The sequence below is a fragment of the Myotis davidii genome, unplaced genomic scaffold (genome assembly GCF_000327345.1).
Source record: "Myotis davidii unplaced genomic scaffold, ASM32734v1 scaffold187, whole genome shotgun sequence".
Taxonomy (NCBI): domain Eukaryota; kingdom Metazoa; phylum Chordata; class Mammalia; order Chiroptera; family Vespertilionidae; genus Myotis; species Myotis davidii.
The window spans coordinates 6399065-6416393 of NW_006383018.1; the positions used below are offsets into that span (position 1 = coordinate 6399065).

General features: G+C 43.0%; 1 protein-coding gene across 2 annotated transcripts in view; it reads right to left on the bottom strand.

The window, feature by feature from the left end:
- SLC25A13 (solute carrier family 25 (aspartate/glutamate carrier), member 13) overlaps positions 1-17329 on the bottom strand; it is a 132979-nt gene that overhangs the window by 60183 nt on the left and 55467 nt on the right. For both annotated transcript variants that reach the window (XM_015558316.1, XM_015558315.1), the window contains 4 exons: positions 5243-5389; positions 3291-3429; positions 2186-2279; positions 1882-1966 (listed from right to left, as the gene is read on the bottom strand). In XM_015558316.1, coding sequence (XP_015413802.1) covers positions 1882-1966; positions 2186-2279; positions 3291-3429; positions 5243-5389 — 465 coding nt within the window. The remainder of the gene's footprint in view (positions 1-1881; positions 1967-2185; positions 2280-3290; positions 3430-5242; positions 5390-17329) is intronic.

A 17329-nucleotide genomic window follows, 5' to 3' on the forward strand; every position in this document is an offset into this window, starting at 1 on the left:
GCCTGCAACCAAGGTACATGCCCTTGACCGGAATTGAACCTGGGACCTTTCAGTCCACAGGCTGATGCTCTATCTACTGAGCCAAACCGGTTTGGTGGAAAACCACCCAGTTTTGGACACTTTGCTGGGGCAGCCCTAGGAGCCGGTGCTAAATCCAAACTTGGTACCGTCGGGTCTATGCCCTGTGACAGTTAAGTTAGTTTCTCAGAAAAAAATGGAGATTTTATCAGGATGGTGGTTGGATGCCCATAGGGGAGGACGGACCAGGCTTTTAGTCATTGGGCATTGTGACACTCGTGAGCCGCAGTCAGCAGAGACCACTCGTACAATAGATGTTCAAAGCCACCGGCCGCCGAAGCCTTTCCCGGGGAAATGACGCCAGCGCAGAGGGGTGCTTGAGAAAATTAACTTTGGTCGTATTTCAGCTCAACGGAGGCAAAAGCCAGGAGGTGCCATCAATCCCACTGAGCCTGTCAGAGCTGCCCAGTGACACCCCAGGAAGCTTCCGGTGGCTAAGGCCGGTCTCCCAGCGTGGATGTGGGTGGAGGGGCCTGCTGGACCTCGTGTGGCTCACGGCGTGTTCTCTGAAGGTCTTCAGGCCGTAGAGACGGGAAAGTAAATAGGTAGATAGATAGATAGATAGATAGATAAATAAATAAATAAATAAATAAATAAATAAATAAAAAGTCTTTACTTCTTCTTAATCCCCAAGTTTCTACAACAACTAGTAGCAGAGAGACACTGGTCAGCAGTGTTTAAAAATCAGAGGGATAAGAGGGCAAGGCTGCTTCTGCCTCTGCACAGATTATACAGTTCTCTGTCCTGCACTCGGGGAAATCGGCTTCCTCTTTTAACCACGGCCAGCTGGTTTCCCAGAGGTACCCCGTTAGGATTTACTGAGCACACACCCACCACTCTGAGTTATAGGATGCACACAAGACTCACCACTGCACTGGGGAGGGAAGGATCTGAAAGGAGGGGGTCCTGGCGCGAGGCCTGCCAGTCCTAAAAATGTAGCCCGCATCAACCCATTGTGGTCAAACTGGCGTCTCTGCACAGACCCAGAGCTCCCAGCCAAAAACTGTTAAGTCTCACAGGATTCAGAGATGGCTTTGCCTTAAAGGATCTCTTTTTCTAAAACGCCGCTCGCCTGTGAACGGATTTATTTTACAAACATCACGGAAGGGCAACCACCCCATGAAGGCTTTGATTCTCTAATCCTGATCTACAGAGAGGCGAGCAAGAGTTAAATGAGGAGGTCCCCGGGTCTTGAGTTTCTGACTCCCACCACTGCAAGAGATTGGTTTCTGTTAACCATAAAATAAAATGAAGCATTCCTCAAATTGTTTCCACATAACTTATGAATCCTTTCATAGAAAAAAGGGGTCTAAAAGCCTTCAAACTATGACTCCAGACTAAACAAAATTATCTCCTTCTGATACTCGGAAGAACGGAAGGCATGGCCGTCGGCAACGCGCTGACCAAGAACCTCTCGGCACAGCAAAGGCGGCCCTCACTTGGCGACAGGCTGCTTTGCTGGGACGGCGACCCCAGAACAGGACTCCTGCCTCATATCTCACAACCGAGACTCAGGGGAGAGGACAGGATCTCTGCCTGTTTTTGGAGGGTTAGGTTTCCCATGCAGTTAGGAAATCACCCCACCTTTGGGGGAAAAAAGCAAGCAAAGATGCCAACTCTCTGCTAATCAGAACATCCCACATCATTTTTCTTTCCAGCCTCTAGAAATTATCTGGATTTGGGGTAAAACATGGAGGAATGGTAGGTCAGACACCAGCATCAGAAACGCAACTGCACGGGAAAAGGGGTGTTGGGTCCTCTACCACAGAAATACCAGGAAGCACGTTTGCTTTTTTTGCCCACCTGCCTCTGGGCCTCGGCCAAGTTGAAGGGCAGAGTTCCCTCTTCCAGGGGAGCGATTCGCTCAATGTCTGCTAAGGTCATCCGTCTGGAAGGAGCGAAATAAACAAGAACAAGCAACGACAAAATACAAGTTGATTAAAATGATGTACATTGCAGAACTTGAAAACATTCCCTTTTTCGTTTCCCATATTTCAGAGTCATCTTTAATTTGGCTTATTTTTCTCCCAGTGTGCTGCCCTCCTCCTACCCCCACCCAACCTCATTTTATTAAGCTAATTAAAAAAAAAAAAAAAGGTCTACTTACCCCCGTGGCTCATATAAATCTGCTAACTGAAACAAGATGTCAACTTCCATGGGTGTAACCTGACCAAATTTCTGAGCTGCCAGAACAAACTCCTCTGTGTGGAAAAAGAGTTAAAAGGGGAAAGATTCAAGGAGTAGCCACTACATGCAGCACTCACTCAAGGCACTGGAATGAGGGAACATCACAAAACTTTATTATCATTAGTCGCAGAATTCAAGTCAATCCACATAGGGTAAGCACTTCTACAGTGCTCCCATTCGTTTGGGAAGCGTGTGCCCAGGAGTGTCTCTAATACTGACTTTAAAGTCTGGTGTGATCAGATGACTGAATAAATGACAAGGATGTTTTCCAAATTGCAGGTCAGGGAAAACTAGGAAGCAACTATGAAACGTCATATGCATAGGTCCCAAGAGGTTATATCAATGAGGCTGTGGAATTCCTTAGCAAATTCTGTTTAAAAAAAAACCCAAAAATCCCATGAAAATGCTGGTATCTTGTTGTAAGACTGTAGATCAATTTGCACTGCTACCAGTGTAAGTTTATGGAATTCCTCCTCATGTACTTCTGAAGACCATGTTAGAGGCTGCCAGTTTAGCTCAGGTTCTAGCAAGATTTGAAAACATTTAAGAAACTTTACACACGTCCCTCACTCAAAGACTGTCTTTGGCTTTTTTAAAACTTGCTGAAGCCTGGCCAGTGTGGCTCAGTGGGTGAAAGTAGACCTATGAACCAGGAGGTCACTGTATGATTCTTGGTCAGGGCAGAAGCCTGGGTTGTGGGCTTGATCTCCAGTAGGGGGTGTGCAGGAGGCAGCCCATAAGGATTCTCTCTCATATCTTTCTATCTCTCCCTATTTCCTTCCTCTCAGAAATCAATAAAAATATATTTAAAAACAGAAAAACAACTTTCCAAAGATTATTTTGTTTGCTTCTGTCTAATCAAAGGACAGAGAACACACATATACCATAGGGCTAATATGAAATGAAATGAAATAAAAGATAATGAAATTTAAAAATCTACAGAACTTATTATTGCCTTCTTCACTCTAATAATAATGATACACCAAGATACTTGCAGGTAAGAATTCAGCTTTATTCTCACTCACCCTTAGTCACCTCCACGTCTTTCCTGCTGCCGGCCAGAGTGCTGTAGATCTTTCTAATGAGTTCCATGTTGTTAAGGAGTGAATTAAATCCATTAAAATAGGAGAAACTGACCTGATGGGACGTGGTACCTCCAGCAGCCTCAAATAAGTTGAAAATAACAGAGAGAAGAATAAAGACAAATAAAGTATTTATAGAATGAAGAAGATTCACAAGTACAAATAGCAAACGCCAGTTTTGGAAGTGATCAGAAATGTATGTATAAGAAGAAAGAGCCGTATTTTTCTTTTACATTAAAAAAAAGCTATAAATGATTTTTAGAAGTAACTGCAACTAATCATGACCAGAACTTGTACTCTCCACACACAGTCCTAGAAAACTAAATAAATACATGTGTAGGGTTATAACAACAGGACCAGTAGTAATTTACAGAGTTCAAGTTTCCATTGGAAATGTTTTATAAGTTTGTTTATTTCATCTAATGAGCAATTCTTAAAGGCTTAGACATGCAAAACTATATTACACACATGTGTGTGCTTATGCATGCAAAACTATATTATACTAATACAAACATGATATGAACAGTGGTCAATCTAACATTAATATCATGATTTGTCATGTTACTTATAACTAGCAATAAATAATCATTTATGTATAGACTTTACAGTGGTGGGATTTCTAGCAAACAGACGTATTATGGTAAAATTATGAGATGTCATATGCTTTGATGGTGGGTTAAGACTGGTCAGAATTCTGATAGTCAAAATTTGTAAGAAACCATATTTCTTCACTGGGGACAAGGGAAACAGACAGCATGTCCCATTATGAATGGAACTTCAGTTTGGGGGTTTCAAATTCTAGCTTTCCCTAACAAGGCAAAATATTTCTATTAGGAAAGCACTTCTTTATAAGGTAACAACCACATAAATCTTCACTGAGTAATCATTTTGAATAGCTGACATGGGAGTTTAAAATGGAGTAGGAAAGGGGTGTGTGTGGGGGGGAGGGGACAGGTGGGGCAAGAAAAGGAGCTAGATTAACACAGTGCCAGAGTGGAAAGGACCCTGTCAGAATGCCACATTTCCAAAAAGAGGCACCAGGAAAAGAAAAGGAAAAATGAAAAGCTAGCTTAAGCTCCTGACTGTGGGAAACATTGTGAGAAGCCCACAGGATGGTGAAAACACCCAAAAAACCTTCTCCCTGGGATGAACAGAGCGATAGTTAGCATTGCCTAAGTGTTCACAAATCGGAGGGACCATCAGAATTATCTAGGAAGCTTCAGAATTAGATTCTAGGGTCTCACCACCTGTACATGGTGAATTAGACATGGAAAGAGCCTTAGCATTGGTATTTTTTATAATTATCCGTGGTGATTCTTATGCTCCATGACCGAGGCTTGGAAGCTGCCACCACAGAATGTTCCAGGACACCTCCGGGGCCAGGTGTTAAGAAGAGTGGCTGGATCTCCACTAGGAGGAAACTACGACACAGGCCAGCAAGGCTCTGCCCATCAGGAGCCACTTTTGAATGACCGACCAAGTAGGTATAAGATTCAGAGTTTGTGTTCTGCTGACTTCTCAAATATATCTATGCATACAACTAAAAAAATGTTTTTGCCTTGGAGAATAGATAAAAGCAAAGATTAGTATTTGACACACCTCAAAATATAAAAAAAATTAATATGCAATCATAAATTTGTTTTTCCTTTTTTAAAAAGCCAGTTAATACGTTTTCTTCAAGATATTCTTGTCCAAATAACAAATTAACTTACCCACTAAAACTAGCCAAACCATACTGTCTTTAACTTTAATAATGTATGCGATCACATTAAGAAAATGTTTGTTTTAAATAGAAAAACCTCTAAATAATATGTAAGAGTTGTTCTTATAATCCCTTATTTCCTGAGCTCATGCCAGGTAGAAGAAATTACTTCATTAGGGCAAGTTACACTTACAGCTACTAGACATTCTTCTACGAAAGGTGTCAAGACATGGGGGCGGATGGTGACCATGATGTCTCGGAAGTCAATGGCTGTGACTTTTCCGGTCCTGGCATTGTCCCTCTGCACAAAGGCTTGCTTTGCATGCTCCAACTGTATTTCCTACAAATGAAGAAGGTAAAATAATGTACGTTTCTCAATTACTACAAATAACTGCTCAACTTCAAGTTAGGGTGAAGAAAGAGAGATTACGTCTTGGTTTAACTACCAGGGGTGGGCAAACTTTTTGACTCGAGGGCCACAATGGGTTCTTAAACTGGACCGGAGGGCCGGAACAAAAGCATGGATGGAGTGTTTGTGTGAACTAATGTAAATTCAAAGTAAACATCATTACATAAAAGGGTACGGTCTTTTTTTTTTTTTTTTTAGTTTTATTCATTTCAAATGGGCCGTAGTTTGCCCACGGTCTGTTAAATAGCCCCGCTCTCCCCCTCAAGCTATTGTCTTCTTCCAAAGACAGGGTCCAGGGAACGTGTCCTGGAAGTGCATTCTTCCTTACATCTCCACCAAGAAACCAAATGACCTCCATGCTCTGCTAGAGTCTGAGGACACCAAGGTAATAAAAGTGGGATCAAGGTTGCTAGGCTCAAAGAGCCAATCAAAACCAGCTTAGGTGACACAGAAGATCAAAGAAAATACACCTGAAGGGACATCACCTCTCACCAAAGAAGAGAGGAAAATTCTTAGTGGAAACCTGGCATACAAGCATGTGACGCAACAACAGATTGGAAAGGCAGTTCCCCTCTGAAATATGCGATTCCTCTACTACGGGGTTCCTCAGCCTTGACGCTGTTGGTAGTTTGGGCAAGTTAAGCAGGTGAGCCATACCAGCCAGGGCAGCATTGCTGATTTTGATTTAGCCTGTCCTTGCTGAAACTTTCTTCTGAAACCCTAATCTTTTTAACGCCCCTTCTATTCACTTCATAAATGAGAGGCATAAGTCAGCCATGGTCCTCTGTCCTCAGTGAGAAAACCTGAGGACAGATGCCTCTCATTTAAGTAAAGGAGCGACAGGAAAAGGCCAAAGCCTCCCTCCCAAGGCCTCAAAGAGTTCTTAGAAGGTTTGTGTCCCAGATCCAAATCTCTCACTCCTGTCTGCCGGACCAGAATTCCTACTGCTTAGAGAATATATCCCTGAGTGTATCTTATAAAATCCATAAAATTACACATCAGTAAACCCACTATTATATGTCCCCCACCCAGCCCGCAAACATGGTCCCTCTCCTATGTGCAGAGCTTAATTATTGGCATGTTGTTTTTCTGGTCACCCAACCTAGAAATCTGTCCATTTTAATTCTTCAAGCTTCCTTTCCCCCAGAGAAAAACAGTTACCAAAACCCTTGAAAGTTCCCTCAAATGTATCTTCTCCTTTTCACTTCTGATGCCACTGTTCCCAGCCCTCCCCGGACCGTCCCTCATTCCCACACTGGGCCCACCTGCCAGTTGGCGCTCTGTCTGACCTCTGCTGTCCGTCCTGCACACATGCATCGACAGCTGCCTTTCAGAACCTCAGATCTGACCTCCATCCCCTCCTCAGAAACCTTTGACAGCCTTTCGTCGTGAAGACCTGTCTCCGGGGCACAGTGCTCAAGGTCCTCCAAGGAGCTGCTCTCAGCCTTGTCTCCAGCACCCCATGCCCAGCCCGCCAGACATCCCATATATGCAGGCCTTTGCCTACACTCTTCCCTCCACCTAGCGTTGACAGTAGCTTCTTCCCTTTAGTCCCTGAAATCCTACCTCCAGGCGCAGCTCAGATGCCACCTCTTAGGTCAGTGATGGCGAACCTATGACACGCGTGTCAGAGGTGACACGCAAACTCATTTTTTTGGTTGATTTTTCTTTGTTAAATGGCATTTAAATATATAAAATAAATATCAAAAATATAAATCTTTGTTTTACTATGGTTGCAAATATCAAAAAATTTCTAGACACGGCACCAGAGTTAAGTTAGGGTTTTTCAAAATGCTTACACGCCGAGCTCAAAAGGTTCGCTATCACTGTCTTAGGTCAATGTATCTAGGCCCCCAGACTGAGAACAACTGCTCACCTGGCCCCCGGCTTGAACGTCAATGGTATGACTTGCCTTTTCCCACCCTACGCCCTTGCCTTTCTCCCTACCTTTCCAGGGAAAAGAGACTATATGTCCTGTTCATCCCAATCATGGTGTAGGCAGAATGCTTTAGGTATAATAGGCACTCAGTAAACCAGAGAATAAATAGAATCATAATAAAACTATAAAACCAATTGAATAAATAAATCATGCTCCATGAAACAAAATGGGGTTCTCTGAACAACTGCCTCCAATTTAAGCAGAAAAAACACACCCATTAAACGCCCTGTGAAGAATGGCCACAGTATGTATTCAATTGAAAGTAAATGAACACAAAATCCAGACCCACTGCTAAAGCTATCCTAAGCCAAGACTACTCCCAACAGTAGTTGGAGGTGTGTTCAGTTATGTACCGTTTCCCCTCGTTTATAACTCAAACAGTCTTAGGGATCCTCAGCCCATTATACCAAAAACAGCATCACTTTTCCTGGCCACCCTACCTCCTCAGAAAGCACACTAAGACCCTCCTGTCCAGACTGCCAGGTGGGAAAGGAACACCGCAGTGGGGGTGGCGCCCACGCTGCAGGGCAGCGAGTACACCTATATTGAGGATGGTGTCACTACACGTTTCTGTGTCTGAGCTTCCACGAGTAAACATTTACTGACAGGGATCCCCAATCATGGAACAAGAAAGCACCTTTACCCTAATGATGAACAACTTAAGAATATATTTCTGACAGCTCTTAAAGACTGGGGACATTATAAATTCCACAAAAAAACAAGAAGCCAGACCTACACAGGCCTCTACATAATAGGCCAGAGTAAAAACATTTAGGGGTTTCCATAGACTTAAAAAAGCGTACTACAGATGTGGGTGCCTTCCGAAGAACAACTACCACCACGATACAGCATTTAGTGAGCATATATTATGTGCCGGACACTGTTCTCAAGCACTTTATAGTAATAAACTCACTCAGTGCCCATAGCAACCCTACCAGGTAGATGCCATTATTCACCTCATTGTAGCAGTTGAAAATATGTCCTCCCTGACAGGAAGCAGCAAAGCTGGAATTCAAACCCAGGCAGTTCCTCCCCTCGGACAATGCTCCTAATGCTGCACTCTACTTCATGGGGAGTCCGGTAATGCTGCTGGCAGGAATCCGATCACGAAGTTGACACTTAGAAATCTTAATAGCTATGAACAGATAAAATTAAATTTGCTTTTAAATTATTCTCAACGCTCTAGATTTTTCTGTTGCCTATTTTCATGAGAAAACAATAAAATTCTTGATACTTTTTATTAAGGCAAAACTATGCGCTCAGAGTGCCAGCATTGTCTGCCCAACAATAGCAGACACCATGGAGGGCAGAAACCAGATCTAAAAGGCTTCTGCTGGCCTTGCTCACCGCTGACTCACTTTCTCACAATCCCAAAGACTGAGGAGGAGAAAGACAAAGGAGGAGGCCCTGGGAGCTAGCTCGTAGGTACTCCATAAAAACTTAATTTGAGAATGAATGACGTTGGCAACAAATATCCAGGCTCCATACACATGGCAGTCACTTCAAGCTCTCCACTGGCACCTTTGAAGTTATGTAAAAACAACCTAATGTGGACTTAGGGCTACCGAGACCCTAATGGTTCCTAGATCTGAACCCAGAGGGATAAAACTGGGACAGAGAATGTTTGCTATGCATGGAATAGAACATACATAAGATAATGTTCATTTCTAAAACAAAGAGGACCAGAATGGATAAACTCCTCACCCATGTGGCAGAGGTGAGAACAATGGGAGAACCAAGTTACATTCAAATATTTAAAGGTTAAAGGACTATCATCAGATTTAAAAAAAAAGAAAAGAAAAGAAACATGTTATACTGACTTTCTGTAGTTCTTAAAAATAAGTCAATGGAGGGAAAATATAGGGATCAGGTTTTAGCACAAAGCACAGAAGTATTTAACCTGTCTAAATATTCAGCAATAAATTGGACTGATTACTTTGCAAAGTAGCAGTTTCTCTCCCAGTCTTTGGAAGTATCTGTTCAACTAAGGAACATATGTCAAGAAATTGCTTTATTTTATTTACTTTAATACAGGGGGTTATGGAAGCAATATGTTATAAAGACAAAAATCTGAAGTCTGAAACAGACAAGATCTGAAGTTTGAAACAGGAATGAATGGGCAGAGCTCAAATATCAGTCACAACACTCCCAGCTGGGAGGGCTCAGGGCCGTGTGTTTGCGTCTTAGAGCCCCAGCAACACCTACTATACAGGGTTGTAAAAATGAGGAGTCATGCATGACAGGCACTTAATAAATGGTAGCTTTGATTTTTGTAGAGGTGAATGGTTTCAAAACCTCTAAGTTCCTTTCCAACGTAAGTCATTTGAGTCCTTCCAGAGAAAAAAAATCATGAGTAAGAAACAGCAGTTCTGCTGAGTCATCTTGAACAGCCACAGGAGATGAAGACCAGACAGGGTGGAGAATCACAGTTACAGCTGGAGGTTTAAACATCTACTACAGGCCAGAGACTATGCCAAGAACTCCAAAGGTAGTATTTCGTTTAAGACTCACAATCATTCTTCGAAGTAATAATAGTATCTTCATCATACAAAGGCTCCTGAAGCTCATGGAGATTAAGCAACAGGTCTAAAGTCACACAGCCAGGAGCCTGATTCCAAAACTGAGATTTTTACACTACTGACTTCAGCTGCCTTGGGTAAAATCCCTGTCAGAGGATCCTAAGTCGATCTGGACAGACAGCTGGAAAAGAGATATAAGGAAGAGTTGTGGTGCTCGCTTGTATGTAAAAATAGGAGCAAGATGTATCTCAAAGAATGCCCACTGTGGATGATGGGGGAGAGAGAAGCCTTTACCACAAAGGAGAACACTTGAGGGGAAAGCAATGAGATGGTTGACCATGATGAGAAACCTGGAGTGAGATGAGTTTAAGTTATAAAGAAAAGTTAAGCTAGAGGTACAGGTAGAAACATAAATCTGAGAGATGTAGATAACAGGGCTTTAGGGAGAAACCCAAAAGGCTAACATTTACTGCTTTTAAGTGTTGCTATGCTCCAGGGGCTGCGTGCTTTCTTCCTTCATCTCTTCCAGCCACTCAACATCCTTATCAGGTGGGCCTGCCATCACCTCCATCTCGCAGATGGAAATCTGAGGTAAAGAGCAGCCGTGGGTCACCCACCCACGTCCTGCCCCTGCGGTCTGGCTCTGAAGCTCCAGTTAACTAACCGACGCGTTCCTTTTCAGAGGCAGGCCTACCAAAAACGAAGAGAAAAAAAGTAACAGTTGTAGAAATAGATGAGACCATGCCACAGCACATACAAAGAGCAGGCAGACAACAAAAAAGGAACTGATTCCTAAATAAGTGAGTACTGACTGACAGTGAAGTCTTGGGCCAAGGAAATGTGCAACCCCCAGCTGGCACAGCTCTGCAAACAGAGCTCCTGTGAGTGCCAGATAAAGGGGTGCCTGCTGAAGAGAAGGGCCCTCCTCTACCTGAGGCCAAAGGCCCCGAGCGGGGAGCTACACAGCTATCGCCACGGCAGTTCTGCCCAAGCACAGGCAAGGAGGCCCACTTTTCCTTTAATACCTGCCAGTGACTGTTTCCATTCCTTCCATTCCAGTGCCTAACAATGAACGGAATAGGATTTTATGGCCACTGTTTCCAAAGACTTCAACATACCCATTCAGATTGCTGTAGGAGGGGAAAAATCAAAGTCTTCAAAATTGCTAGCTGTACAGAAATAAACATATAGAGGGGTTACACCACGTTAGGTCTAACATTCACGCTTCTAATAGTTCCAGGCCTGTCATTTCCTTAATAATCTCCAATTTTCAAGTGGGTATACTTTGAATGCAAAAATTCTCTTTGCCTCTATTCAGACATGCAAGTGTGTGCTTCGGCCTGAGAACAATTTATCAGGAACAAAAACACCTAGACCAATAGACCCTCAAAACAAGCGGCATATCCAGATGATTTGTATTATAAAGCCATGAACACCAAAAAAGACTAGTTTGCATTTTTGTGTTTTGTACAGTTTTGAAATTTAAAAGAAAATCTAAAACTTTAAAAAAAGCAGGGAGTTGCCAGCAACAGTATGATTCAAAAGAATTCCTTTGGCGGGTAGGGTGGGGGGTGGCGGGTGGGGGAGAGACATAGAAGAATTCTGGGGAAATGGCAAGTCATTAAAAAAACAAGGAACAAAAATGTATAAAGAAGGTGTGCTTATAAATTATGGCATCACATTGAGCCCTATTTCAAATCAACTCTATATTACATCCAGTATCAGAACTTGCACACTATTTAATATATAAGTACCCACTTCACTTTCGTTTTCCTATGTTGATTTGAAGGGAAAAATTCTAGTTAAAGATCCACATATTTTTAAAGAGTAACAATGGAACTCAGCAATGGAATAGGTAGAGAGACAAGTAGTTCCTATTCTTAACATCTTCCTGTGCTTTCCATATTCAGCCCATGCAGTTAGTTCACAGTGAAATTTTATCCCTAATTCACTGGGTGGGGCCTTGAATTCAAAGGGTCTTTAGAAGCAGGGTTTGTGGCACTGCAGGCAAGCAACACTTCGGCAGAAACCAAGAACTGAGCTTTTCCCTCTAAATTTCTTTGCTCTTCTAAGTTAACCTTAAACTTCACAGTGGGTAACGGCTGGGGAGATGCCATATGGAATGTTCATTTTTACCAGGATGTTACTGTAAAAGCCTGCACAACAGGCTGTCCAACAAAACAGCACGCTGACTAACACCATGGACACAACACAGCACAACAAACGCTGTTTTCTTTTCCCCTGAGAGTAGATAACACAATGTGAATGACATGTCCTGCATCTGATTCTCCAAGTGACCAGGATCTTAACCACCTCTGTGGTTACCCATCGCCAAACTAGCAATCCTTTCATTTGGACACGACACACAATCTAATCTCCTGGAAGAGCTGAGGGCAAACAACTCTTACTCATAAAAGCTACTTTTACTCATTTCATTTTGGAACTTGAAAATGTATTGATGAAACAGTAGCCAACCTGTAGTGCAGATCCCATCTGGTTCGACTTAAAATCAACATAAAAAGCACTCACATGTTAAAAATGCCCATATAATCAAGATCTCCAGCTACTAAAGATCCATGGTCTAGAGAGTTTAACTAATACAAATGGCAAGTTTGGGGACAACGGGGAGGCACAATGGCTCAGGTTACTCAATCCGAAGCAAGGACCTTGCTAGCCATCCATTGGCCTGTTTAAACACCATGGCTTCAGCAAGGTCGAGTACAAGGGACTGCTTTTTGTTAACACCCAAAATGTTCCATCAGGTCCAAAGCTTGAGAACTTGACGTTGCAGAGACCGAAGGTTAAGTTTTGTTTTGATTGATGGTGAAGAGGAACAATTTCTAAATTTTTAACATCTACAGCCTTCTGTGTTGAAAGTTTTGTCTTAAACCAGGAAGCCATGACAAGCATAATAGCAAAGCACAGTGATGGTGACTAGAAAGTCCAGACCACAGCTGACTCGGAGCAGTGGCCGAGGGATATGTGGCAACTACCAGAACCTGAATAACCAAAATGTCCATTTACCACAGAAAAGACTTGGGCAGATCAGTAGGTCATGTCGACCCATAAGCCAAAATAATGGTCAATCTGACTTCACAAAAAGAACCAAACTTGTTCAGCTGCATAGTAGCATGAACATGCTTTGGTATCCAACAAGGGTTGCCATGGGGATCACGTGATCTGACATCAAGGGTCCTTACCAATATGAGTGGCCAGTCTGCAACACCAGACACAGCTCTATTCCTAGGTTCTACTCCGAGCTCTGCCCACTATGATTCACCTCTCTGGGTTTCCTCATCCTCTTCTGACAAAAGGGCAACCAGAATAAAGGTAAACACTCACACCACCTTTGTGATTGGGGCTCTCCACTGGGTCAGGTAACTTCATCCTTAAATGCTATTTGATGAGAAGTTATTACAAATAGTGTTTAGTCCAATTCCCTCCCAAGTCAGCCATCCTGTTTCTCAGCTAACTAATAAAACCCCAACTTCAAAATCTCCTCCAATTAACAGCATTGCTGGTTTCTTGATGATTCCTCTTCAAGGCCTCTGGAAACAGAAGAAATGCCCTGGCTCCATAAAGTGGGAAACAGAATTCTTTGGAAATGCCTTGGTCTGTGGGGCCATAGGTGGAGATCCTGGGGTATCATCCTTACTCCAAGGAACTGAGGGGAGGAGATGGGAACAACCCAGCAACATACACATGAAAGGCAATTACAAGCTAAGCTCTGCTCTGCAGCCCTCATTAGAACTGCCTCCTCTTCATGCTCCTACACCCCCATCTCAGCAAACCCCTACCATCCCCCCACTTGCCTAAGCCCAAAACGATTCAACCATGAGTTCTGCATATCCTTACTGACCTCATCTTATCACCACGCCTGGTCGGTCTATCCCTTTTACTTCTCTTGGATCAATTTACTTTGGCTCATCACCATTACCTCCAGCCCAGGCCATAGTTGTTTCTGTCTTGGATTTGGGAGGAACCAAACGGCCCCCTTCCCCTTCATCAGAGCCCCCTCCATTTGACTTCCCCAAAATAACCAGAGTGATCTTTCTGAAACACAAATCCGATCATGCGTGCCTCTCAGAGCTCCCCATCAACCCTGGGATGAAGACCAGGTTCTGTGCTTTCAAGTCAGGGGTTCAGAGGCTAGACCAGTGTTTCTCAATGTGGACCACCTGGAACGCCACAGTTCAGGATGCCTGCTTGAAAGGCAGTTTCTTAGGCCCAATACATATAGGACCTACTGAAGCAGATCCTTGGTGGGGACAGAGGCCCAGAACTCCGTCTTTTAAAAGAATCACTTTAGAAAATTTTATATGACATTTGATAAAACACTGTTAGAGATTTAGGAAAACTAAAATCAACGTCAGTTCCACCTGTCTCATCATGACCAAATCTAGAAAACTTCTCCAAGCTTCTGTGTGCTCATCTTTCACACAGAAACAATAGCAACTGCCTGACGCCAAGGGTGATTGTAAGGACAAATGCAAGTCAAAGCAATATCTAAGCTGAAAAATGCTCTATGGGAGGCAGCTAATAGCGATAGTTTTTAAGTATGGGGTGTCCCAAGAAATGTACCATGCTTTAACAGCTGATAGCTCATTTCTGAAAATGAAATGTATTTTAATAAACACTGCCTTTATAATTACTCAAAGTGTGTGTATACATTGTTGGGGGGACACCCTATGTATATTGGATTTGGTAGCAATCCTAGACTTTCCTATTAAGAGACTGGAGCCACTAGAAATTCCTATGGGTGGATTATATTTAAATTGTAACAACTACGTGTGAAATATATGCCTATGATTATAAAACACTATCAAAAAGTAAATGGGAAGAACAGGAACGCATACCTTTTTAATGGTCATATCTGGTAGGGGTCAGAAATGTTAAACGTCTGGCAGTGCCTGACTGTACACCCCATTCAGAGATGAACCTTTCGGAGCCTGGGCCTGGCTGACAGCATACTATAGCGGTAGCTTCATCGTACTTTTGAATCCCTCACATGTCTGTGATCTTATTATGGAAGAAGCTAAGCTCTAGAACAGTTTCTCTGTAGTCTTTTGGGGTATACCTTTGGGAACCTAATGAAAGACATGAGCATTTTCCCCAGAAAATTACTTGTAAATGCAAAATGTTGCCCTAGAGCCTGTTTATTCTTTTGCATATAATAGGGTATAATGATAATGATCCCTCAGGGTTTTGGGGGATGCTGTTATCAGAAACAGAATATTTAAAAGCACTTTATAAATTATAGAGATTATATTTCTACTTTTTTTTTTTTTTTTAGAATGGCTCTTAGTACGACCCCACAGAATAATTTGGCAGAGGAGTTTAAGAGGCCTTTAACTCTGTGCTCACAGTTGCCTATTATGTCCATCTAATAAAAATGGGTAATGGGTCTGAATAAAAGTGTCTCCAAACAAGATATACAAGTGGCCAATAAGGACATAAAATATGCTTGGCATCACTGGTCACTGGAGAAATGCAAATCAAAATTACAAATGAGCCGAAACCGGTTTGGCTGAGTGGATAGAGCGTCGGCCTGCGGACTGAAGGGTCCCGGGTTCGATTCCGGTCAAGGGCATGTACCTGGGTTGCGGGCACATCCCCAGTGGGGGATGTGCAGGGGGCAGCTGATCGATGTTTCTCTCTCATTGATGTTTCTAACTCTCTATCTCTCTCCCTTCCTCTCTGTAAAAAATCAATAAAATATATTTTAAAAAAATTACAAATGAGATACCCCTTAAGAGCTTCTAGTAAAGTGAAAGGCCTCAATCTCCTTATCTGTAAGATAAGGCAGTTAACTAGAGGATCTTATGCTGGTATGTGCCCTTTAAGTTCGTACTTTGGATGGCTGCTCTAACCATACTCTGAATGCTAATTTCAGGTTTATATTTGCCATAGGGTTGATGCCACAAGAGAGTAACCAACACGCAGTTAGTTGGTTGGAGCATTGTCCCATACACCAAAAGGTGGTGGGTTCAATTCCTGGTCAGGGCAGATACCTAGGTTGTGGGTTCAATCTGCTGTCCAGATGCATATGGGAGGCAACCAATCGAGTTTCTCTCTCTCCTCTCTCAAATCAATAAAAATATCCTCAGATGAGAATTAATAAAAAATTAAAATAGAGTAATCTTATAAGGTGTACATTTCATACTGTTTGTGATTGTTTCTTTGGAACTACTAGTATCAGGCAGAAAAACACAGGAACAACCCTTAGACTAATACAAGTGTCTCCAAAGTTGTTATCTCTGCACTCTGGCCCTCTGCATAAGGCCTCACAGTAAATCCTGCATCCTCAGCAAACACTTGCTGAATTGAGTGGTTTGTTCCAAGTGAGTAATAATCACAGCACAAGAAATACTTCCAAACAGGGTAGAGAATTTGATGTTAATACTACTCATGAACAGGAGTTCTGGCAGACATAGGACACAAAAACTTCTCCAAATTCTTTTCTAAGAATACTGTTTTCAGTATGTTACAATGAATTATTCAACTCAGCCACCATAAAATTAGAGCTTTGCTCTCGTTCACACACACATGCCATCACTCCTGCGTGAAGTGGAGATGATAGAACTGGGCATGAAAACCTGCAGCGGCAAGGGCCACGGTATCAATGATGCAGTCACAGGACTGTGGCCCCACCCCCTTCTGAAACCCTTCCCTGGGAACAAGACTCCAGGAAGGAGGCTTTGCTTACTTCAACACTACACTTTAGATGCAAAGTATAAACAAGATAAGTTTAGTTCAAAGAATATCAAATGTATTCAACACTTTATGAACTTTATAACCAAAATATGGAAAACAACACACCAACTCAGCACTCGAGGGATGCCTGTGACCAGCACCATCTCGGTGGGTGGGCAGCTGGTCCGGACGGTACACAGATGCGCATGTGCTGTCCTCACAACCACATGGTGGCTTATCACAAAGTAAAACCTTTATTAACGGAAGAAAATAAAATCTGACCGTGCAGAGCATGGCACTGTCCACCGACCACACAAGCATAAGTAACACACAAGAGTGTATGTATTCAAGTGGCTGAAGGTTCTACCTTCCAGAACCTTCAGTGGGATGGAGCAGCGCTGTCTCTACGTACTGCCCAGACTCCCGAAGCCACAAGCACATCTCGGCTGCTCCTGTGGCTGCAGGTGACAGGTAGCAGCATGCACGGTGGCAGTTCTTTCACGTCTCCAGCAGCCGAGTGTCTGCTTTCCTGAGCCTGGCGCCAGCCAGGGAGCTGGTGCCTCTGTCTCCGAGCCCTGCCCTAGAGCAGCAGGGCGGGTGCATGCTTGACACAGCAAGAGTCTGAAACGTAGGAGCCTGAGTTCACTTCTATCTGTAAGAAGTTCCCTGAATCCAGACAAAAGTTCAAAGGAAGCAAACAAAAACATTTAGTGTGTGTGT